Source organism: Xenopus laevis, chromosome 8L (genome assembly GCF_017654675.1).
Source record: "Xenopus laevis strain J_2021 chromosome 8L, Xenopus_laevis_v10.1, whole genome shotgun sequence".
Classification (NCBI taxonomy): Eukaryota; Metazoa; Chordata; class Amphibia; order Anura; family Pipidae; genus Xenopus; species Xenopus laevis.
This window is the reverse complement of record NC_054385.1, coordinates 101,602,548-101,627,137: the sequence shown is the minus strand read 5'-3', so window position 1 is coordinate 101,627,137 and position 24,590 is coordinate 101,602,548. Positions and strand designations below refer to the sequence as shown.

The following is a 24,590-nucleotide window of genomic DNA, read 5'->3' as shown; positions in this document are numbered from 1 at the left end:
GCTTATGGGTTTATTTAATGTTTTCATGATTTTCTAGTAGACTTAAGGTATGAAGATACAAATTACATATAGATTCCATAACTGGAATAACCCAGGTCCCAAGCATTCTGGATAAAAGGTCCCATAACTGTATAACTATACTCAGCAGAGGATGCTGTAGATCAGTGGTGTTCAATGCCAAATGGTTATTTTGGCTATAAGGACATAAGGGGGGGGGGGGGGTCACAAAAAGATAATCTTACCTTTCAAACCAAGACTTTATATTTTGCATTAGAGGCTCCTTTGGATAAATCTGATGGTCTCTGAAATAATCCAAGACACCAATGAGTTTATTTCTAAAGGTCTCATGTTGCAAGTCAGGATCAGCATTGAACAGAGACTGTATAGTTTCTTCACAGGGGGTGAGATCAGCTTTAAGCATTTCATCATACAAGGCCCATGCCAGCTCATCATCTTTGTGATATATAGCTCCCTGGATACAGTGCCCATAATTGACAGGGGAAGGAGTAATAGTTTTCTTAAGTGTTTCCAGCATTGATATTGAATCTCTCCAGCGATCTGTCAGACTAAAGCCTTTAATGAACAATGAATAAGCTCCTGTGTCGAAAGTCTTGAATTTATTTTTCATGATATCGTAAACGTCACACACTTCAGCAACCTGGTTCTGCCTAACGCATAAGGCTAGGTATTTCAGCAGCAGCTTGTACGAAATGCCGCTTTGCTCTTTGGCTGCAAATACCAGCAGGGACTTGGCGACATCAATGTCACTATTGGCAGAGATCATTTGCGACATCATAAAATCTTCAAAGCCACGGACCCTTCTGGATTCATCTTTCAGTTTGCTCCACTCTTTGGCCTCTAAGGGACCTGAAGGGATTTCTATCTGCCCTTTCTGGGGAAAGGTATTTTCTGAGTCATGGAAGGTTTTGGCTTTGTGCTGCATCACCTCAGATCTTGCCTTTGCTGCTCCTGCTGAGAACACTGCAATGGTGTGAGGGGATCCATTTCTGTTAACCTTGTTTTTGGAAGGTTTAGACCGTTTAGCGAACGAGTTCTTGTAATTGTCACCAGCTCCAACACTCAAACACTTACTTATAGTCCATTTAAGACCTTGTTGGCAGTTTAATCGGGGAACCCCATGCCACATAAAGCCATTCATGCCACATGATTTTATAGACCACGTCCTATACAATATCCGTACCGCTATCATAGTAAGTGGATACTCTAGTCAGATGCAAGACTAAAGCACGTTAACACAATTATTATATCAGGTTAATACTCAGTAGCCCATATTACAGCTTCTGCATAAGGAAGTCACACTGTACCATGTCTCCTAAAGTCGTGCACATTCTCCCTGCAAACTTCCGGACCAGCCAGCCAATCAAAGCGCTTGTTTGCGTTTCAAGCCTCGCTCTCAATACATTACGCTTACGCTGAGTGATATTCGGCGGCTCTTGTGATGCAAATACATATGCGACCGTTCTGTCCGTGATGACCTAATTGTGCGACTCGTGGTGGGGAAGTTTATAGCTAGAGAAGCCAGTTGTTACTTGGTTACCTGGCAAAAAAGCGGCACTTTTATAATGGCATAGTGTAACACAGGCCTTTCGGTAGTAACGGATTCCTGGAGTGAGGGGAAATTTAAATGCGTGATTTTATTAGTATGTATCTGTATAATTGACGTTCGTCTAAGGGTGTGTCTGTGAACTTTGTAGGTTACAGCAATAATTCCTCCTCCATCTCCATGAATATAGGAGAGACCTGTTGTTTTTAACCAGGAGTCTGGAGAGGATCTGCCAACCGAAAGTCCATTGGTATCGTTATATTCTCTTTTATTTACTACTTCATTTGCTTTATAGGTTCGTTTTATTGTTGGTGTAAGATCCAAAGAGACTGTATTACTGTATTAGGGAGTTTAGTACAGTACAGTGACCCATATTTCTATCTACAGCACTTGTAGGAACGAGAACAAACCAGGGGACTGACAGTGGCCTCTTTGTTTTCATTGCCCGCTGCAGTAGTAGATAGACTGGAAATCAGCAAAGAACATGTACACTGGTCCCTGTAGATGCTATAGTATTCTTATCCTTACAGGAGACATATTGTGTAAAAAATAAGAATGTACCAGTGCATTATACTCATTTAGCTATAGAAGAATTGTGCTTAAAAAAGTAGTGTTTCAGGCTGATTGCTGCAAAAACCCTAATAATCCCTCCCTTCTCTTCCACTTCCTACTCCTTGAATTCCCAGGCTGTGCAGGGGAGCCGGTGGTTCTCAGCTCACTGCACTGTAGGACAGGAACCAATCAGCAGCTAGCAGGACCTGATAAGGAACAGAACATGTCTTTGCTTGTGTGATTGGCTGCCCCCCCCCTCCTACTGTGCTTCTGGCTGCGACTGTTAGGACACACCCACCCCTCATTTGAAACACAGACAGGGACCAGAGAACATCTATAGGAAGCTCTAATAAAGCGGCTATTTTTGAAGATAATATAGATTTTTTTAGCACCATGTAAAAGCAACACCATATATTACTTATAATTGCATACACAATAAAGGTTTTTTCATTTATCCTATGTCTCCTTACCTTTCATTTATATTTTTCGGGAGTGCTTTACAGAGATTATACAGCATTTTCAGGAATTTTTGGAGTGAGTCAGACAGAAATGTTTAGGAATAGATGCAAAGCTTACTCTATAAAAATTAATGTAACAGGTGCACAAACATACATGTTCAGATGTATAAAAACATACATCATAGAGCAGGGGTTAATGGGGAACTCCAGTTTCCAAACCAAAATTTGATAAAGAGGCCCACATAACACAGAAACCCATAATATACCCATCACAGGTATCTGTTTCTTCAAAAAGTATGAATAAATATAATTTTCTATGCTGAAATCCAACTTGCTTAACAGTTCTTCTCTTTCTGCATCATTTGAATCCTGGCAGCAAAGCAAAAAAATGATGTTACAAATTGTAACAACTTCTCCACAGCTTACAGACAGCATGCAGGAACTACATAACCCACAATGCATTGCACTGTGATTGAAATCAGATGTGCAGGGAATTGTGAGGTTTGGAGGATGCAGGCTGAGCACAGCTGGCTGCTGATACAAAGTAACAGTAGTCAGCGAGCTCAGCAAAGTAGTCAGACAGATCAGCAGGAGAGCAGGGGGCTAGGCTTAGGGAACTGTTTCAAACCATTAAAATAATTTTGGCCTATTTTGTAAGGTAAGAAAATATAGGGTTTTATTTAGTGCACTAAACAAGAAATTTACAAGTTTACTTTCTAAATTCCTGGTCCCAGTATAGGAAGGGTAGGTAGTAAAGCAAATTGCCAGTGTACAAATAAGCCTGCTGTATAATGAGCCTGCCACAAACTGCAGTTGGTGGAAGGAAGGGGTTTGTTTAGAGCTCTTTACCTCCATTTAAAAAATGATCCTGTTTTCATGTATGGAATTGAAAGAATGGGCAGAATACAATTTAATCACAGAGTCGATTTATTGTGCACACATTGAGTACAAATGAATTTAGGTATATACTGCATCTGTAAGTCTTTAACAGCCTGGCGGTTAAAACTTACTTGGATTGGTAATGCTTTGTAATGGTATGGGATCTATTATCTGGATCCTGTTAGTTCAAAATCTCTGAAGCAGTTTTAAATTTCCCCTTATTGTCCATTCTTTACTTTGTACATAATTTGTTTCCTTCTATAATAATTGGACAGATAACAATTCTCATTCTTGTAATTTGTATTTCTACAATCATGGGTCATTGTATTGTTGTAGAGTTAACTACTTGTTAACATTTGAGAAATGCAGCTAGAAATGAGTTAGGAATCATTAGGCAAAAAGTTTGATTGAAATGTCCATGTTTTTCAATGTCATCTACTTTATTTTGGTATGTCCACATAGGCTTGACCATACATATTTTTTAAGGTATCCCACTGCACACCAGAATGGATTGGAAAAAGAGTTTAAAGGAGAAATTGCAGAGGGATAACTATGGTAAGACTAAACACCATTATTTGGTAGTGCTTGAGCTCCCTTGCTTCACCTCGTATATGTTTTTAACATTTGTGACATAAACACTGAGATCCATGAGCTGTGGCAGTTGTGGGGCTCTGTAGGGCCACTGCAGATTACAGTAAAACCTAGAATCTTGAGAAGAATGCAGAATTTTGGAGAAAAGACGTGACCCTGATACCTAAGCTCCCTTTGGGCCTTTAGACAGGTGCAGTAGTTATAAAAAGGCAGCAAACTGTTGAGGGAATTATTTAGCTGTATTGGTATGACAAAAACAGGTAATATATGCAGCATCTAACAATATAATGATAAGGCTTTGGAAGGTTGTGTAAGGAACAGAAGCAGGGCAGATCCTTATAGATATTTGCAGAATAGATGTGAGAATACTGTAAATGGCCAATTAAAATCTGAGCTTTTTTGTAATACCCTCTGAATAACATGTCCAATTAAATTAACTTTTAATATTTTTTTGTATAATTTTTATTTTATCATTTTATTCACAGCTCTCCAGTCTAGAATTTTAGTAACTATTTGGTTGCTAGGGTCCAGTTTACAACAAGGCAGTGATTTGAGAGATTGGAAGCTGAGTAGGAATGGGCTTGGATAGAAAGATAAGTAATAAAAAGTAACAATAACATTGTAGACTCGTGGAACAATTGTTTTTGGCTGCTGGAATCCCCCCAAGTAGAATCCCAATTTAAAGCTGTAAAGAAGGTAAATCAAATTCGAAAGTTATAAAAAATAAATAAAGACTAGGTTGCAAACTACAGGATAAGTGAACAAGAAAGTGCTAATAAAGTGCTTGAATTATTTTCTGTAAAGGGGGTGTTCACCTCTGTGTATAGTTCCAAAGTGTAGGTGTGGATACAAAATAGTGCAGAGGTTCTGCTGCAAAGCGGTGCCTTTATTAACAAACACGACATGTTTCTAACTTGTTTGCTCTGATAAAGAGCAAGCAAGCTCGAAACATGTTGTGTTTGTGAATAAAGGCACCTTTTGCAGCAGAACCTCTGCGCTATTTTGTATCCACACCTACACTTTGGAATTACGCATTGATTGGCTTTGGATGTAAGGTGTTAGGATACTTGAAATACTTCACCAAGGGTAAAGTACCAGTCACCTTTTATTCACCTCTATGTATGTTAAAAATTGGCAATTGCCAGGGCCCGCACCCCCTCAGGGCCCCCTGGCAGCGCTGCACGCCACTGAAATCAACCCGGCAGCGCGCCGTATGGAGGGGGGCGGGGCCCGGCTGCGCATCACGCACCAGGGCCCGCCCCCCTCTAGGAACGCTGCTGGTCACTGACTCCGGTAGCCCATAAACTGTTGCTTTGTGCCCTTACAATTGTATTGTTTGTCACTTTAATTACTTATGTTTCCATTCAATTCATCTCCTATTCATATACCAGTCTCTCATTCAAACCACTCCCTGGTTGCTATGGTAATTTGAACTGTTGAAATTCAGGTTGAAAACCAGTTAACTGCTGAAATTCCAATCTGTAGAGTTACTGAATAAAAAGTGAAACAATTAAAGGAAAACTATACGCGTCTTGTCTGATTACTACTTAACCCTTCCATGTATTGCATTGTAAAGATATTTTTGTGTTTTTCAGTCAGAAAAAGTGAGCAGGAAATGAAAGAAGAAGAAATGTCCCTCTTTACAAATTATTATACGGAATGGAAAGGAGGTGGGAAGGACTCAAGTGCCCAGAACATCCCTCGTTTCTATTATAGGGTAAGCATCATAGTGACAGGGAGTCAAAAGCGAGATTCTTAATATGTTTCGTTATTTGTATTTAGATTTAGGACTTATCGTTTATTCTTTCTATTGCAGGGCATATCTCTAACTCTATATTTTATTTTTCCAGCATTGTTATATATTTATTTAGTGCAAACTCCCTACCATGACTTCACACAGTTTAACATTAAGGTGCAGATTTATCAAAGGTCAAATTTCAAGTTTATGTTTAATTTTTACTCTTATAAATGTGAATATACTCACAAATCAAATGGGAGGTTAAGAAAAAACTTGAAGGTCTAAAACTCGAACGAATATTACCGACCCGAAAATTCTAATTGAACTTGAATCGAGCTTTTTCTCTTAAAAAAACTTGAATGTCAGAAAGGCTATTAACATATTCAAATGGGTGACTGTGATTTCTATATGAACTCGGAAGGTTTTAGGTGGCGAATAGCCAAATTCGAGTTGTTCCCAGGGTCCAGGGATGATAAATTTAGAATTTGGATTATTCCCAACTCGAATTTGTGAGTTTTGACCAAAAATCCAACTCGAAAATTAATAAATCTGCCCCTTAAATGTAGGACCTCCCGATAGATATCTGTATGGGCTTACTTATTAGTCACAGTGCTGAAGAGGTGGATATTTGGGGTAGGCAATATAGCTCGGTAATGGTATGTTATTTGATAAAAGCCTATTTGCTATTTAAAAGTATTTATGAAAGGCCAGTGAAAGGCTAAGAATTCAGGTGACCGTACAATGCTTACTTTTTATATGTTTTCTTTCCCACACAGCTCCCTGCAGAAGATGAAGTCCTCCAGCAGAAACTAAGGGAAGAATCTCGAGCTGTGTTTTTACAAAGGAAAAGCCGTGAGCTCTTAGACAATGAGGAGCTACAGGTAGGAATGGTCTTATCTTTTTTCTTCTGCCCTACATGGGGGTATATTTATCAAGAGTGAAGTTAAAGATTAACACAGTCCTCTAGAGTGAAATTCCGCCTCTCTCCATTCGTTTCTATGGGATTTGAAAGGCGTATTTATCAAAGGATGAACTTTCACCTATTGATAAATACTTTTAAAAAACCCATAGAAATGAATGGAGAGTGGCGGAACTTCACTCTAGAGGACTGTGGCGATCTCTAACTTCTCTCTTTGATAAATATACCCCATTGTTTGCTCTCATTTTGAGTCATTATTTCAGCAATAGAATATAATAGGCATGTATGTTAAAAGTTCTAATTTTCCTTCCAAAGAATCTCTGGTTCCTACTGGACAAGCACCAGTCTCCGCCTATGATTGGAGAGGAAGCCATGATCAACTACACAAACTTTCAGACTGTTGGCGAAAAAGCTGGAGAAAAATGCAAGTAGGTCATGGTAGTCGTGGCAGGCTGTAATTGTCTGGTTTGGGATGATGGTAATAAAATGGGGGTGATCGTTAAAATATATATTTGGAAAGGGTTAGAGCTACCTTTGCTGTGCTCAACCACTTCAATTTGATCTCCAGGACACTCAGAGAGCCCCCTGTGTCTGTGCTCCTTGGTGATTTTAGAGGCCAAAGGTCGAATTTATGTGAATTTTCTTCAACTTGAATATACTCACAATTCGACTGGGAGGTTATTTAAGAAAAAATGTGAATGTCTAATATTCAATCGAATAGTTCTGACCCAAAAATTCTAATCGTATTCTAATCATATTCGATTTGTACGAATCGAGTTTTTATACAAAAAAAATCCATTTGAATGTCAGGAAGGCTATTAACATCTCCAAATGGCTCAATGGATGAATTTACGATTCGACCCTTGACAAGTCTGTCCCTTAAAATAGCAAATGGCAAAGGAAGATAAATCTGTACATATATTTATTTTATATATGTTCTCCTCTAGGGGTTAGTGTTTAGGTGAAAAGCAGAATAATTAAGTAAAGTGCAGTGCAAAATCATAAATTCATTTACATTTGTTTCTGTGTTTCTCATTTCAGGACATTTTTTACCCCTAAAGTGTTTAGCAAACTTGTACACAATGATGCATATGGCAGAATATCTATTATGCAGTTCTTCAACTATGTCATGAGGAAAGGTAAGCTAAGGAGCCAGCAGCTCTAATCATTACATTTACACATCATTGCACTATAGCATTATAATCGGCATCTGGTCATCCCAGGAACTGCAGATCACATAGGACTTATTTTTTTTTGCAGTGTGGCTGCACCAGACAAGGATAGGTTTAAGCTTGTATGATGTGGCTGGCCAAGGCTACCTTAGAGAGTCCGTAAGTATTCTATTTTAATTCTATGTTTAGTACAGGTATGGTATCTGTTATCTGGAAACCCGTTAGCTCCAAATTACGGACAGCCTGTCTCCCACAGACTCGATTTTATCGAACTAATCAAAACATTTTCTCTGTAATAATAAAACAGTAACTTTCACTTGATCCAAACTAAGATATAATTAATCCTTATTGATAACAAAACAGCCTATTGGGTTTATTTAATGTTTACATGATTTTCTAGTAGACTTAAAGGGGAACTCCTGCTTCCAAACCAAAATACAACATATATGTATAGTAAATATACCAGAGGTTTTGTTTCAGCTCCGGTAAATCGAGCAGTTAATCTGATTTTGTTTATTTATCTTTTCTAGGACTTGGAAAACTACATCCTTGAATTGATTCCAACTTTGCCCCAGCTGGATGGTTTGGAAAAGTCTTTCTATTCCTTCTATGTCTGTACAGCTGTGAGGAAGTTCTTTTTCTTCCTTGATCCATTACGGACAGGTAAGATGTTAATATAATTTACATCTAATTTTGTGTCCATAATCTACTGTTAAACTGTAGTTAAACGTATATTTTTTATCATATGTTGTCTGTTACAATAACTATGGTGAATTGATTTAAAAGACAACACTCTTGTTTTCCATAATGGTTCCCTGCAGAGACCTGTTTTCTTTCTTGAACTGCACAATACAGCTGCACTCCTTGAACCTAGGGTTGCCACCTAGCCAGTAATTTACCGGCTTGGCCAGTAAAAATGATGGTTGATCCTTATGTTATTAATAGGGGAAATATATAGGAAGGCCAGTATTTTTTTCCAGAAAAGGTGGCAACCCTACTTGAACCTCAAGATAAAATTCATGTGTAGGCTTTGTGGCAGCCAGACAGTGTGAACTTTCTCGACCCGCACCCGACCCTAACCCGCCCCCTCCCAAACCGCACCCGTCCCGGGCCCGCTCCTGCCCTCTTTTTATCGACCCGAAGTCTATAAATTCCGGCGCAGCAAGTCAGCAGTAATAGGTCGCTCAGAGCTAGACCCACCTGCGACCCAAAGATTTTGTGCAGGAGTCGGGCCGAACCTGCCCGACACAGCACTGGTGTGAACGTCCATTTGAAATCCTGGATAGCACCGTAAAGCGGTGGTTCACATTTAAGTTAACTTTCCATACGTTATAGAGTGACTAATTCTAAGCAACTTTTCAATTGGCCTTCATTTTTTCTTTTTTATAGTTTTTGAATTATTTGCCTTCTTCTGACTCTTTCCAGCTTTCAAACGGGGGGGGGGGGGGTAGGGTTGCCACCTTTTCTAAAAAATGTTACCGGCTGGTGGGGGGCATGAACAAAAGGGTGCAGTCTGTGACGCAAAAGGGGGCAGAGCAACACCGCGCGATCGTCAGAAGCCTGAAAAAAAACGAAAGTTCTAAGCAAATTGGGCGTGGGCCAAGGGCTTTTTTTAGGGTATTACAAATTACTGGCAACTACATTGCCGGTAAATTTGTAATACCGGCCTAGGCCTTGGCAGGTGTTTTACCGGCTGGGCTGGTAAAATACCGACCTGGTGGCAACCCTAAATGGGGGTCACTGATCCCATCTAAAACACAAATGCTCTGTAAAACTACACATGCATTGTTATTGCTGTTTTTTGTTACTCATCTTTGTATTGAGGCCCTCTCCTATTCATATTCCAATCTCTTTTTCAAATCATTGTATGGTTGCTAGGGTAATTTGGACCCTAGCCTCCACATTGCCCAAATAGCAAATTGGAGAGCTGCTGAAAAAATAAATAAATAAATAAAAAACCACAAATAAAAAATGAAAGCCAAATTGCAAATTGTATCCGAATATCACTCTCTACAACATACTAAAAGTTAACTCAAAGGTGAACAACTTATTTAAAGATAACCGTGTGAAAAGTGTATTTATCTCTAACCTTTTTCCATGTTAAAGGGATACTGACACTAAAAATTTTATTTTATATACAAAATATTAATCTACATTAGAAGTTAAATATAGGTCACGTTGATCATTTTTTCTGATGCACAAATAAGGCAGCCCCCTCATAGAGGAACATAGGGTAAGAAAGGTAATGTAAAAGCATTAGGCAAATACTTTTACGGCAAAATGATAAATAGCATTCAGAGAGAATGTTGTGTTGATATAAAAAAAAATGTTATTGACCTGGTGTCAGTATCTCTTTAAGGAAATTCCTGAACAGATGTTTAGCTAGAAAGGTGGTTTGAACCCCAAAAAGACAAAAACCAGTGTAATAAATGTATAATCGTATAATAGAAAATGTCATTGTTTACTAAAATCACACATTGGCTTTAAACAATAGTTGCTGTGGGTCTGCAGTCACTTCAGGCTTCCACATCAGGGCCCACTGCAGTTCATTGTGCTTCACATTGCTGCATGCCAGTGCTTGTGGGTGGCGGAATGAAAGCAAAACTATGAGTTGAACAATAGCTACAGCCATCTTCCTTTTCAGCAAAAGCAGCAACATCGTTTTAGCATTAACGCTTTGTTTCCTGTGCTAGGAAAGATAAAGATACAAGATATTTTGGCATGCAGTTTTCTGGATGATTTACTTGAGGTCAGTATATGATCCCAGTATTTTATTGCAAAGTTTGTCATAAATATACAGCTTGCCGTTTCACTAAGTCTCACTTTCCTTCCAGCTGCGAGATGAAGACCTCTCAAAAGAGAGCCAAGAGTCCAACTGGTTCTCTGCTCCATCTGCATTAAGAGTCTATGGTAATATTTGTACTTTAATTCTTTATTTTCAATGCGAAACTCCCTGTCCTTTTTCTTACTAACGATACTAAAGTAGATTATAATTTGTTCCTAAAGATTCCCCTTGTTCATACATTACATGGATTTCTAACTATAGTTGATCAGTTTTACCTTGCCATTTGCTGTATCTCTGTTTTTTTGCCTCGTTTATACAAAGGTCAGTACCTGAATCTGGATAAGGATCATAATGGGATGCTCAGCAAAGAGGAACTTTCCCGATACGGAACTGGTACCTTGACTTGTGTCTTTCTGGATCGGGTCTTCCAGGAATGTCTGACATACGATGGCGAGATGGTACTTTCCCAATATTTGTTTCAATTGTTTAAACATTGTAAAATTAGATTTTGGGGAAAAAAAGCAGATTTTATAATGTATGGAGAGAACTTTCTGTGCATGAAATGCTTTAAAGGGGTTGTCCTAACACTTTTTTTTCAGTTCAGTTGTTTTCATATTGTTCCCCAAACATAAAGACTTTTTTTTTTTTTTTTAATTACTTAGCATTATTTATTTTTTACTGTTTTTCCAAAATCTAAGTTTAAAGTTGAATGTTTGTGTCTCTGGTGTTTGAACCTGAATTACTGAGCTGCCAGACTCAGACTCTAAACTGTTACAATTTTGCAGCATTTAGTTGATACATTTCTCAGCAGCATCTCTGGAGTATTGACAACTATTGTATCAATTCTAACAGCTGCCTGTAATGAAACCCAGAGATTCTGCTCAGCAGAACAGATTACAGGGTCGACGACCCCCCTCCCCGAGCTGCTTTAGAAGGTGAAAAATTACACTTTACTCTTTAATATTAGAAAAACGGTGACACATAGAAAATAGAAAGTAATTGGAAAAAGTCATTATTTCTGGTGATCGATCTGAAAACAACTACACCTTTAAGAGGTCTTACCCAGTATTGTGGGTGCATTGTGGGCAGTTTTCTGCACAGAATGTGATGAGGAAAAGCAGAACATTTTGCAGGGAATCCTTTGTATAACTAATTCCGCATTAAAATAGCAGTGTTTGAGGCTGTATTTTACTGTGTAGAGAATATACGTCTGCAGTTTCCAGTATTTTTTCACCCATAGTTATAAACGTATAAGCTCAGATGATAGCAACAAACCACTGAAGATCGCCCCATTCACTTCTAAAGCAATTACTGTGCAACTTATTTGTCAGGTGATTGTTCCTTGGACATATGGCATTAAAGGAGAACTAAAGCCTAACTAAAGCGGTAGCTAAAAATGTTGCACATTATGTTTTGGGCTTCTGTACCAGCCCAAGGCAACCACAACCCTTTAGCAGTAAAGATCTGTCTCCAAAGATGCCCCAGTAACTCCACATCTTCTTTTCTGCAGTTTCCCTGCACATGCTCTGTGCTGCTGTCACTTACTGGGCTTATGGACCATATCTAAATATACAGTACACATAGGGGCACATTCAATAAGCGTCGAAAATGTGCTAGCGACGGCTTCGCCGCGCTTCGGCAGGCATAGTTTCGCCAGGGCTGTGCAAATTCACAAAGATACGAAATTTCACACAGGTTACCGAACACTTGCGAAGTTGCGCTTGCGATAATACAATAAGCAGTCCGAAGTTACTCTAACGATGCCTAATTAGCATACGGCGTGCAGTTAAAGTACAATGGATGTATATGTTGCGTACATACTAAATTACACTACACAAGCCCAGGGAACCTAATAAAATGAAATAGAGGTCTTATATTGCCCTACACATGTGCCCACTGTATAGTTTAGGTGGATGTAAGGGGGAAGGAGGGTACCCCAAAAACATTCTCAATCTTTTTCAGCCTATCACCCAGTAAAAAGTAAAAAATTCCAACGTTTTTTGGGACTTGTAAACTATTTGTAGAGAAACTCCTATCTAGTCTATTGCTCTTCGCCTGGTCTGAGCCGGCGAAGTAAAGTCTGGCGCAAGAGGTAACGTTCAGTAAAATCTGCAACTTAGTGAATTAGCCTAGTTACGTCCCTTCGCCAGAGCCCAACTTCGCCTGGTGTAAGGGTGTGAAGTACCGCTAGAGTCTGTCTACTTCACTAGCGAATTTACGCCAGGGACCGTTAGTAAATCGGCGAAAATGACATCACGCTGGAGAATTTCCGCTAGCGTTAGCCACTTCGCCCTTTAGTAAATTTACCCTGTAGAATAGAAATGTCACAGTATAAGGCTGATTAGTAATTAATACAGATAATTACTACATGGCAGCACAGAAACCAGTGCAATTAGCATCAGAATTTAATAATCAACTTATATTACAGGCCAACTTCATTTTCTGCTTGATAATTAGCGACTACCCCTAAGCTTAGCTTCTCAACAGCTGCTCAGAGCCCACTGAGCATGTGAGTGTCGCAGACACTTTCCAAGATGGTGACCCCCTGTGACAAGTTTGAAGTCCTGGATCATTGCTGCTATTGACAAGCTGAAACTTTAGGCTGGTGCAATAAGTTCAGTATATAAAATATGACAGTTTTAGCCCTATTCAGTTTTTAGGGTTTAGTTCTCATTTATGACATGACCACTCATTGCTGCTTACTTTTGCAAGTGATTGCTGTAAAGATGTTTATTGCCGTGTGCCCTTGTCTTACAAGTGGAAATTGATCAGATGATGTGCTGTTTGAACATGTTCCCATTTTCCTCAGCCAAGGTAAGAAGCCGAGTAGCTTCTACTGATAAGTACGGATGCAACTATAGAGGGGGAACTCTTCATTCCCACTACATAATCAGTCCCTATGATATTGCAGAGTTTGGCTGTTGCATGGTGACTGAGCACAGAGATCATTAAATAAAAGACTGATGCGTCTGTTGTTCTTTAGGATTACAAGACATACCTGGACTTTGTTTTGGCTTTAGAGAACAGAAAGGAGCCTGCCGCGCTTCAGTACATTTTTAAACTCCTGGACATCGAGAACAAAGGATCTCTGAATGTCTTCTCACTTAACTTCTTCTTCAGGGTATGAATTCATATATAGTGGACGTGTAACAAAACTGGCAACACCAGGTGGGAAGGGCATAAAGAAAAAAAGAAGTATCTTTATTGAAATAAATGTTTTCAGTGCTATATTTTTGGGTCATTGCTTAGTATTTAGCCAGTTGGAACTCTCTAAGACGGTCGAAAGTATCCTGTGTGTTATCAGAAACCCCCCCGTACAGAAAGTATAGCTTTAAGAAAGAATGGCATCATTATAAACTTCAAAAAGTCTCTTCAGCACAGAAGCAGTGAGCTCCATTAGTGAGACCCACCCAGGCATATCTTTTGAAGGGTGCCAATTGTTTTACACATTGAAGATTTCAAGGGTCATTTATAAACACTGACACAAGTTTGGTCGCACTAATGTGGATGCAAATGTTGCACTTATTCATCAAAGATACTTGTGTCCAAAAACGCTCCTTACACATCCGTATAATTGAGCTAAGTGCCGTCCTGCTCCTTCTGCTAAATTGGGAGCATACGGAGCTGCCACCAACCTGAATATGTTCCCAAAGCTGGGGAAGCCGACTGAAGAATCACACACTAGTGCCATTTTAATGCCATCTTCTGAAAGTGAGCTGCAACATATTCACACTCATTGTTGCAGATTGGGCTTCATTGTGGCAGGTGTAACTTTCTGCTCATATACAATTATATAAAAAATCTGGGGAAAACGCATGGCAATGTGTGTCCATATGTGTTGTAAATGACCCTTCTAATCACAGCTGGAACAAGTCCACCCCATCCCCTCGGCTTTTATTCACTAGCTCTCTTACCCTTCCACTAGTTTGTCCGTCAGTCTGCTGATTGGAACTACGCCCTTGTCACCAGCCAACCCCTAGTTCCAACACTGCATCTAGTCTATATAGTAGGTCTGTAGAATTCCATGGCAAGCTGGCACAGAAACTGGACTTCACTCCAAAATAGATGCAAATAAAAAGTTTTATTACGCAAAAAGGAACATTTCAGAGGGTGTCCTTACGCATTTCGTGCCTCAGGGGCCTATGACTAAGTTCCCCATAGGCACGAAACATGTATGAGATGTTCCTTTTTGCGTAATAAAACTTTTTATTTGCATCTATTTTGGGGTGAAGTCCAGTTTCTGTGCCAGCGTACCACGGAATTCTACATGTCTGATATTACCTCCCCAAGCTGAAGGTCTGGGGCTTGAGCACCTGGACCCCCTGCAAGTATTAGTAAGTGTACCTTACTACTCACCATTTTTTGCAATTTTGGATTTTTTCCTTATCCCCTACCCCAGTAAATTTCATTATATAGTAGGTCTGCCAAAACAGGATAGTGTCGAATGATAACTTTTATTCGCTCACTGTGTATACAGGTATGGGACCTGTTATCCAGAATGCTCGGGATCTGGGGTTTTCCCGTATACTGAATATTTCCATGATTTGGATCTTTATAGCTTAAGTCTACTAGAAAAATCATGTATTAATTATATTTTAGTTGGGATCAAGTACAAGCTACTGTTTGATTATAACAGAGAAAAAGGAAATTGTTTTAAAAAATTTGGATTATACGATTATCATGGAGTCTATGGGAGACTACCTTTCCGTAATTTGCAGCTTTCTGGATAATGGGTTTCCAAATATTGGATCCCATACCTGTATCACAAAATGTAAGCTTTTGGGACTGCTTTAGTTTCTTCTTCAGGCTTTGTACAACACTCAAACACAAATGAAGATCACATATAGGATACACTAATGCAGTGTTCCCCAACCAGTAGCTCGTGAGCAACATGTTGCTCTCCAACCCCTTGGATGTTGCTCTCAGTGGCCTTAAAGCAGGAACTTGTTTTTGTATTCCGGGCTTGGAGGCAAGTTTTGGTTGTATAAAAACCAGGTGCACTGCCAAACAGAGTCTCAATGTAGGTTGACAATCCACATAGGGGCTACTAAATGGCCAATCACAGCACTTATTTGGCATCCCAAGAAAAATTTTCACGCTAATGTTGCTCCCCAACTCCTTTTACTTCTGAATGTTGCTGATGGGTTCAAAAGGTTGGGGATCCCTGCACTAATGCTTTGCCAGCTTCCTTTTCACAGTGAATGTTTGTTGCTTAGTGGTTTGTAGTCATTTCTTCATATTACTGACTTTATGGAATATTTTGCATCAGGCTATCCAGGAACAAATGAAAATCCATGGCCAAGAGGCTGTCTCTTTTCAGGATGTGAAGGTAATTGCGAAAAACTGAACATTGTAAAACACAAGCAATTCATTTCTGTCCTGATTAGTCATTTATTTATATCAATGAATGTATTTACAGGCTACATAATGAATTATGATTTCTATCCTGTTATACACAGTTGGGATTGGGCATATTTTAGACCAACCAATCAGAAGTTAGTTTTAACCAGTCTACTGCAGTTGAGTAAATAAAGGAGACGTTTGGTGGCTGTTTCTGCACTGGTTTGGGCTTTATACAGGAGCTCAACTCATCAAAAATCAAGTTTTTGCTGTTTTTTTAAGAATTTTTGCAATTCCTTTACCGCAGTGCAGCTTAAACTATTGCAAAGCACTATCCGATATATGTGTCCATTTATTTCAGGATGAAATATTTGACATGGTCAAACCAAAGGACCCTCTGCGAATTACCCTTCAGGATCTAATTCAAAGCAGCCAAGGTGACACTGTTTGCAGTATTCTCATCGACCTAAATGGGTTTTGGACCTATGAAAACAGAGAAGTGCTGGTGGCAAACGATGGGGAAAGCCCTCCGGACATTGATGACACATAAGGAGACATTTCTGCTCATACACAAATGGGACTTTGCCTGAGCTTAAACTGTTTACTGGCCTGACTTCTGAATCGCTTCTGATGTTTGGAAGGGCCACAAAAAAAAGGATCGCACTCCCCATGTAAATCTACACAGAGAAAAAGCGGATATGAGCTGGCCGAGTTATTTCAATGTATTTAAAATGATAATGACGTTTCACTGTAAAATACAACGTGCCGCTTATTTTCAGTCTCATAAAATATAACTTTATAACATCACTCCTGTTTCAAAATAATTTTATAGAGGAAGTATAGTTTTAATAATGTTTATTTGAACTAGAGTATCATTTGTTTTACAGGTATCATAAAATTTAATTTTTTTTGTTCGTTTTGTGCTTCTCAAATGAAAAAGTAACCAATACAGCTCTAGAAGCAATAGTGTCGCTGCTAGTACCACAGCCCATTTGGATTGGCGGTATTATACTGGAGTGAAAGCAGAACATGAATAGAGGGGAGTGGAGAGAAAAGTGCTTTACAACATTTAATCCAACTGTTAGCCAATATATTAAAAAAAAAAAGGTGGTTTTTCTTTCAACACATTTCTGTATATTGGCTTTCCCTTTTCTCTTCTACAAGAAGTTACAAATGTCATGCTATTTACGGTAGCTCATTGCCTTTTAAGTTCATTTATTATGTCTGAAATGTGATAAATCTAGAAGGAAAGTAGTAAATTGAAGGAAGTTGCCTGTGGGTATATGCAAAAAAAAACAACAATTTCCACATAATCCGTGTGATAAGATCCAGTCTTGGGAAACAGTTTGGCAATGCCCTTTACATTGTTACAGTAACTTTCCCCCAAGACTCCACCAAGGTTTCAGCAGGATAAAGCACATGCCATTGTGGGTGTTCTTCCCTTTGATACTTTGAGCTGGAAATTGTGATGTTTTCAAGGGCCACAAGACATGTTAAACACTATAGCTCCTGCTCCTAATATAAATCTACATAGAGTTATTTCTGCACTGAACAACTGCAAACCTCTGTACATTATAAAGAAGAGTTAAATCTGTGTCACAGAACAAAGCCTGGTCTGGTATGTTTTTAAGAAGAGGTGTGCTGGCCTGGGGTCCAAGGAGGTAAACAGAATCCATAGGGGGTGCCAAACAAATCAGCAACTCCAAGTGATTTTGGTTGTGTTGTCCCTTAAAGGAAAACAATACCCCCAAAATGAATACTTGAGCAAGAGATAGTTTATATCAAATTAAGTGGCATATGAAAGAATCTTACCAAACTGCAATATATAGTTAAGTAAAAAGGAGATTTTGTGTACTCACCGTTAAATCTTTTTCTCTTCAGTCACTTGGGGGACACAGGGACAATGGGGTATAGCTAGTACCATTAGGAGGCAGGACACAACTACAAAAAAGACAACTGGCTCCTCCCCCACTGGCTATACCCCCAGCAGGCTGGAGAAGAGCTCAGTTTGTACCAAAGTCAACAGGATATGACATAACGCAATGAAAACTTTTCAAAAAAGCCAATAACAGCTAACAAGAAAAAACGGTTAACTTGTCTGACGGAAGTGAAAAACCTCAACCCAGGGAGGGAAGCCCTGTGTCCCCCAAGTGACTGAAGAGAAAAAGATTTAACGGTGAGTACACAAAATCTCCTTTTCTCAAAGTCAGCTTGGGGGACACAGGGACAATGGGGACGTACCAAAGCTGTCCCCTAACAACCGGGTGGGAAGAAGAGGTTTAATTGGTGTCAGCCACCGCGGCCTGAAGCACTTTTCTGCCAAAGCGAGTGTCAGATGCCGCAAAGGTGTCAAAATGATAGAATTTTGCAAATGAATGGACAGAGGTCCAAGTCGCTGCTTTGCATAGCTGGTCAGCTGATGCCTGGTTTCTGAAGGCCCAAGACGTACTCACACCCCTGGTCGAATGGGCTGTGACCCTGGACGGAGGTGAGCGACCCCGGGCTTTGTATGCGCCTTGTATAGCTTGTTTGATCCAGCGAGAAATGGATTGTTTGGTAGCCGATGCGCCTCGACGGGAGCCTGAGGGTAGTACCAGCAGGGAATCGGACTTGCGGAAGTCTTGAACTCTGAAGAGGTAAAACTTTAAGGCTCGCACTGGGTCCAGAGTGTGCAGTGCCCGTTCCTTCTGATTCGCTGGAGACGGGCAGAAGGAAGGAACCACGATCTCTTGGTTTATATGAAAATCCGAGACCACTTTAGGTAGGAAGGATGGTATGGTACGAAGGACCGCTCTGTCTTGATGGAAGACGAGGTAAGGCGACTTGTAGGAGAGAGCGCCGAGCTCAGAAACCCGTCTTGCAGTAGCAATAGCCAGGAGGAAAACTGTTTTCCAGGTCAGGAACTGAATGGGCACCGATCCCAGGGGTTCAAAGGGAGGAAGTTGAAGTGCCCGGAGCACTAACGTGAGGTCCCAGGTAGGAGCGGGAGCCCTGACAGGCGGAGTCACATGAGCCACTCCTTGCATGAAGGTTTTAACGTCGGGAAGCAGGGCAAGTCTTTTCTGGAAAAGCACTGAGAGAGCTGAGATTTGAGACTTGAGGGAACCCAAAGACAGTCCTAGCGAGAGGCCTTCCTGCAGGAACTCCAGTAAGGTAGGTAGAGAAAATAGCCGGAAGCTAACCTTGCGAGTGAAACACCATTGGCGGTAGGTGGACCAGACCCTGTGATATGCCCTGGCTGAAACCGGTTTCCGAGCCGCACACATGGTGCGTGCCACGGCTCGAGAAAAACCCTTTTGAGTTAGAATCTTGGTCTCAAGAGCCACGCCGTCAAATTGAGGTAGGTCGGGTTTGGATGCAAAATCGGACCCTGAGTGAGAAGGTCTGGAAGAGGAGGCAGAGGCCACGGTTCTGCGACGGAGAGGTTGAGAAGGTCCGTGAACCAAGCTCGTCGAGGCCACCTCGGTGCTATGAGGATGAGGGTGGACCGTTCCCGCTGGAGCTTTCTGATCGTCCTGGGGATTAGCGGAGTGGGCGGAAAAGCATACGCCAGCTGGAAGGGCCAGTCGGCTGTCAGAGCGTCCACGTTTAGGGCTAGTGGGTCTCTGTAACGAGCTAGGAAGTGTGGCACCTTTCTGTTGTGCCTGGTCGCCATGAGGTCCACCTCTGGAATGCCCCATCTGGAAGTTATCTCTTGAAATACTTCGTCCTTTAGTGTCCACTCGCCTGGATCCAGGGATTGCCTGCTTAGGAAGTCGGCTTCCCAGTTCAGTAGTCCCGGTATGAAGATGGCGGACAGCTGTACGCTGTGAGCCTCGGCCCACTGGAATATGATTTTTATCTCGCTTAGAGCCGCCCTGCTCCTTGTGCCGCCCTGGTGGTTGATGTAGGCCACCGCCGTGGAGTTGTCCGACTGTATTTTCACCGCCTGGCCCGTGAGAGCTTGCTGCCAATGGATGAGGCCTAGCCGAATTGCGCGGATCTCGAGCAGATTGATCTGCAACTTCTTTTCGGCGAGGTTCCACTGCCCTTGGGCCGACCTGCCTTCGAGCACCGCTCCCCAGCCGAAGAGGCTTGCGTCGGTCGTGAGAATGCGCCAACTGGGGTCCCCGAGGCGCTTTCCCTTTGAGAGGTGAGTGGAGTTGAGCCACCACAGAAGGGACGTCCGAGTTTGAGGAGAGAGGACTATCTCTTGTAGTAAGGACTTCCGTCTCCAGGTGCTGAGGATGTTCCACTGGAGCTCCCGGAGATGAAATTGGGCGAAGGGGACCGCTTCTATTGTGGAAACCATGACACCCAGCACCTTCATGCAGAACCTGACTGGATGCTGAGGCTTCTGCAGCAGTGACCGAACCAATGCTTGGAGATGAACAATCTTCTCCTGAGGGAGGGAGATCCTCTGGGTCAGAGTGTTGAAGTTCATGCCCAGAAAGTTCATGGATTGACTGGGGATTAGGGAGGATTTGTGAAGGTTGAGAACCCAACCTAATTCCCGAAGCTTCTCCATGGAGACCTGGAGTGACCGATGGGCCTCCTGGGGGGAAGGCGCTTTGATCAAAAGGTCGTCCAGGTACGGGGTGATCGAGACCCCCTCGTTGCGGATCAGTGCAGTGGCAGCCGCCATGATCTTCGTGAAGACCCGGGGAGCTGACGTGAGTCCGAACGGTAAACTTGTGAATTGGTAGTGGAAGTTTTGGAAGGCAAAGCGCAAGAATCTCTGATGAGGAGGGAAAATGGGAACATGAAGGTAAGCGTCCTTTATGTCGAGAGACATGAGGAATTGCCCTGGAGACATCGCTGCAATGACAGACCGGAGGGATTCCATTTTGAATTTCCTTGGACGAATGAGCTTGTTCAGTTCTTTTAGGTCTAGGATCGGCCGGACTGAGCCGTCCTTTTTGGGGACTATGAACAGGTTTGAATAGTAGCCCCTGAAGTGTTCGTCCGGGGGGACGGGAGTAACCACTCCTGCTAGGAGAAGGTTGGAGATGGCCCTCTGAAAAGCTGCACGCTTGCCTGGTTCTTGAGGAAGTCTTGACATGAAGAATCGGTGAGGAGGGATAGATGAAAACTCTAGATGGTAGCCTCGAGTAACCACCTCGTGAATCCAGGAGTCCTGAACAAGAGATACCCACGTGTTTGCAAAGTGGGACAATCTCCCCCCTATAAAGTTCGGGGCGGGGAGTACGGCGTCATGCCGAAGTAGTCTTGTCGGTGGGCTTGGAGGAGTGCTTTCGGTTCTGCCAGGGAGTTCGATGTTTGGTGGCGAAACGCCCCTTGTTTGCAAAGGACTGTCGTGGAGGAGAGGATCTCGCGCTCTTGGTCTGAGAGCCACGAAAAAACCTGTTCTTCCGAAAGGAGGGACGTGCCTTGGGTTGGGGGAGAAGAGTGCTTTTGCCCCCAGTAGCTTGACTAATGATCTTGTCAAGATCAGGTCCGAAGAGGAGCTTCCCTTTGAACGGGATGGAGGTCAGGGACTTCTTAGAGGATAGATCCGCTGACCATAGTTTCATCCATAAGGATCTGCGGGCTGCCACCGAGAGAGCGGAGGCTCTGCTGATAGCTTGAGTGGCGTCAAGCGAGGCTTCACACATGTAGTCATTGGCTTCCTTGATTTGAGCTGCTAGCTGTGAGAGTTCGTGCCGTGGCGCTCCGTCTGAAATGGCGGTGATAAGAGTGTCAGACCAGGATTGAACAGCTCGGCTAACCCATGCCGTCGCTAGGACCGGTCTCAGCGAGGATCCGGAAGCTGCGAATGATGAGCGTAGTAAACTCTCTAACTTTTTGTCCATAGAGTCCTTGAAGGAGGACGCGTCAGGGACTGGTAAGGCCGTGTTCTTAGAGAGGCGGGATACTGGGGCGTCCACGGATGGAGGAGCAGCCCATTTTTCAGTAAGTTCAGGTGGAAAAGGATACAACTTCAGGAAACGACGGTTTGTTTGAAAACGTCTCTCGGGTGTGTCCCACTCTTGTTGGATAATTTGTTCAAGCTGGTTGTGGGAAGGAAACATCGGTGAAGCCTTGTGGCGTCGCTTGAAGAGAGACTTGGAAGACTCCGCACGGACCTCCGGTTCCTGGAGGTGGAGGGTTTCTAGTACCGAGGATATAAGGGAGTCCACGGTGTCAGAAGAGATTTTAGGATCATCGTGGTCCGAATCAGAAAAACATTCCCCGTCTGAATGATCCTGTTCATCCCCAGAATCAGGAGGTGAAAAAATCCTCGGTGGAGAATCGCTATCTTCATCTGACGGGGAGGGGGCCCTGCGTTTGGAGGGTCTAGGTTTGTGACTGTCAAGGCGAGAAAGCAATTTGTCTAGAGACTGTGCTAGTTTTGGAATGCCTGTGGCCAATTGGGCCGCCCACTCAGGTGCTGCCTGTACTCGGCGTGGGGAGGCTTCAGGACTGGATGCCAGGGGATCCCCCTGGGCAGCCTGATTCACCAGAGGTGGAGAAGGTGGTGAGGATTCAGAAACCTGCTGTGGAGAGCACTGGTTGCATAGGGCTGATTTGTGCCCTGTGGGCAAATGTTTGCGGCATTTGGCACAGGACAGAAAAGTGACCAGGGCTGTGGTTGCCCCCCTAGAGAAGAGGTTGGCACTGGGTCCATCAGACATATTGGAAAAAATATATAAAATACCTGGGAGAATAACCCAGTAGAATATAGCCTGACACTTAGCTTAGCAGTAGGAGAGAATCGAGTTGTCAAATCTGCAGTGGTGCCTTGTGTCTCTGCTGCCAGAGAATGGTAGTCTGGGAGCAGAGTCTGTGCGTGGCTAGTCCCGTGTTAGCGATCCAAAATGGCGGCCGCGAGTGTGAAGGGCGCGCTCAAGATCACGCGAGAGGCCAGGGACCGCGGGAATGTACTTCCGCAATACCAAAATGGCGTCCGGAAACTGCGCCTACGGAGCGCATCCAGCCGCATCTGAGCGGCAGAGAGAGAGAGAGCTCTCTGCGGCTGGAGTCCCCTGTGTGTAGGGGCCGCGACTGGAACCGCGTGTGTAGGAGGCCCCTGCGCCGCCTTGTATAGCTTGTTCCGCACGGACCTGATATCAGGGAGTGCCCCCTTCTCGCTGTGGCTGCCCCCAGGGATGTAGGGGAAACACGGCGCGGGAAAAAACCCCTCCCCTTACCTCTCCAATGAGGTTGTTAGGGGGGTGAAGGGAATCCAATCTGCCCTCCATAGCTAGGGGAGGGAGAAAGGAAGGGGGAGAGGGAGCCCACTGGGACTTACCTGTCCTGTAGACCGCTCTCCCAGTTCTGTCTGCCGGCCAGCCTGGTCTCCTCCTGTAAAGGGAGGAGAGGAATTGGCTGAGTGGTCTGTGTAAAACACCTGTGACCCCAGAGACAGATCCCACGTTGGAAGGTGCCAATGAGGTACTTTACGCAGTGTAAAGGTTCAAGCAACCCCCTGGTGTCAGCAAGGCTGACTAAAAAAACAATAGCATAAAATAAAAAATTCTTCTGTCCTAACCTCCTGAGGACACAACTAAAACTGAGCTCTTCTCCAGCCTGCTGGGGGTATAGCCAGTGGGGGAGGAGCCAGTTGTCTTTTTTGTAGTTGTGTCCTGCCTCCTAATGGTACTAGCTATACCCCATTGTCCCTGTGTCCCCCAAGCTGACTTTGAGAAAACTGCCCTTTTACATCTCTTGCCTTGAACCACAATTTCCTTATGGTCTGTGTGCTGCCTCAGAGATCACTTGACCAGAAATACTGCAGCTCTAACTGTAACAGGAAGAAGTGTGGAAGCAAAATACACAACTCTTGTCTGTTTATTGGCTCATGTGACCTAAAATTATAGTTTGTTTGTGTGCACCGTGAATCCTATGATCCCAGGGGGCGGCCCTTATTTTTTAAAATAGCAATTTTCCATTAATAATTACCCAATGGCACATACTACTAAAATGTATATTATTATGGAAATGGTTTATTTACATGAAGCAGGGCTTTACATATGAGCTGTTTTATAAAATTTTTAAAGAGATCTACATTGTTTAAGGGGTATAGTTTTCCTTTAAACAAACAATCCCTGACATTTAAAAATAAGTGGTGCAGCTGCCCAATCTTCAACTCATAATTCACTTTAGCAGCATCCCAATTCTCACCATGGCTAAAGTGAGGTGTGACTGGAGGCTTAAGGTACATACACGAGCAGATATAAGCTGCTAACAGATTAAAGGAACAGGTCAGTGTAAAAATAAAAACTGGGTAAATAGATAGGATGTGCAAAATAAAGTGTCTCTAATATAGTTAGTTACAAAAATGTAATGTATAAAGGCTGGAGTGACTGGATGTGTAACATAATAGCCAGAAAACGAATTCCTGCTTTTCAGCTCTCTTGGTTTCCACTGATTGGTTACCAGGCAGTAACCAATCAGAGACTTGAGGGGGAGCCATATTGGTCAGAACGGTTGCTTTTGAATCTGAGCTGAATGCGGAGGATCAATTGCAAACTCACTGAACAGTTATATCCCATGTGCCCCCCCCCCCTTAAAGTCACTGACTTATTCAGAATTAGAGAAATGAAAAGCAGGAAGTTCTGTTCGACATCCAGTCACTCCAGCCTTTATACATTACATTTTTGAGTAACTATA

The 24,590-nt window shown here is 42.4% G+C and overlaps 2 protein-coding genes across 3 annotated transcripts in view; one reads left to right on the top strand and one right to left on the bottom strand.

Annotated features, from left to right (window-relative positions):
• Positions 1–1,362, bottom strand: part of prorp.L (protein only RNase P catalytic subunit L homeolog) — a 41,006-nt gene extending 39,644 nt beyond the window's left edge. The window contains exon 1 of the mRNA XM_018231153.2: positions 243–1,362. Coding sequence (XP_018086642.1) covers positions 243–1,210 — 968 coding nt within the window. The 5' untranslated portion in view covers positions 1,211–1,362. The remainder of the gene's footprint in view (positions 1–242) is intronic.
• A 132-nt stretch (positions 1,363–1,494) lies between these two features.
• ppp2r3c.L (protein phosphatase 2 regulatory subunit B', gamma L homeolog) lies at positions 1,495–16,907 on the top strand. 2 transcript variants are annotated; one of them, XM_018228753.2, is made up of 14 exons: positions 1,495–1,661; positions 3,940–4,008; positions 5,640–5,761; positions 6,559–6,663; positions 7,017–7,129; positions 7,743–7,840; positions 7,962–8,032; positions 8,404–8,536; positions 10,567–10,622; positions 10,708–10,783; positions 10,980–11,116; positions 13,642–13,779; positions 15,928–15,987; positions 16,360–16,907. In XM_018228753.2, the coding sequence occupies exons 1-14, from the start codon at positions 1,646–1,648 to the stop codon at positions 16,546–16,548; spliced, it is 1,383 nt and encodes a 460-aa protein (XP_018084242.1). In that variant the 5' UTR covers positions 1,495–1,645; the 3' UTR covers positions 16,549–16,907. The 2 variants fall into 2 exon arrangements, with proteins under 2 accessions (XP_018084242.1, XP_018084243.1); XM_018228754.2 differs by having other exon boundaries at positions 1,496–1,814.
• The last annotated feature ends 7,683 nt before the right edge of the window (positions 16,908–24,590 follow it).

What these genes read in the sequence shown, in the direction of transcription:
- ppp2r3c.L (XM_018228753.2), top strand. An exon ending in ATCTGCATTAAGAGTCTATG is followed by an intron (nt 10,784 to 10,979) that starts GTAATATTTGTA and finishes GTTTATACAAAG; the next exon opens with GTCAGTACCTGAATCTGGAT. An exon ending in TGACATACGATGGCGAGATG is followed by an intron (nt 11,117 to 13,641) that starts GTACTTTCCCAA and finishes GTTGTTCTTTAG; the next exon opens with GATTACAAGACATACCTGGA.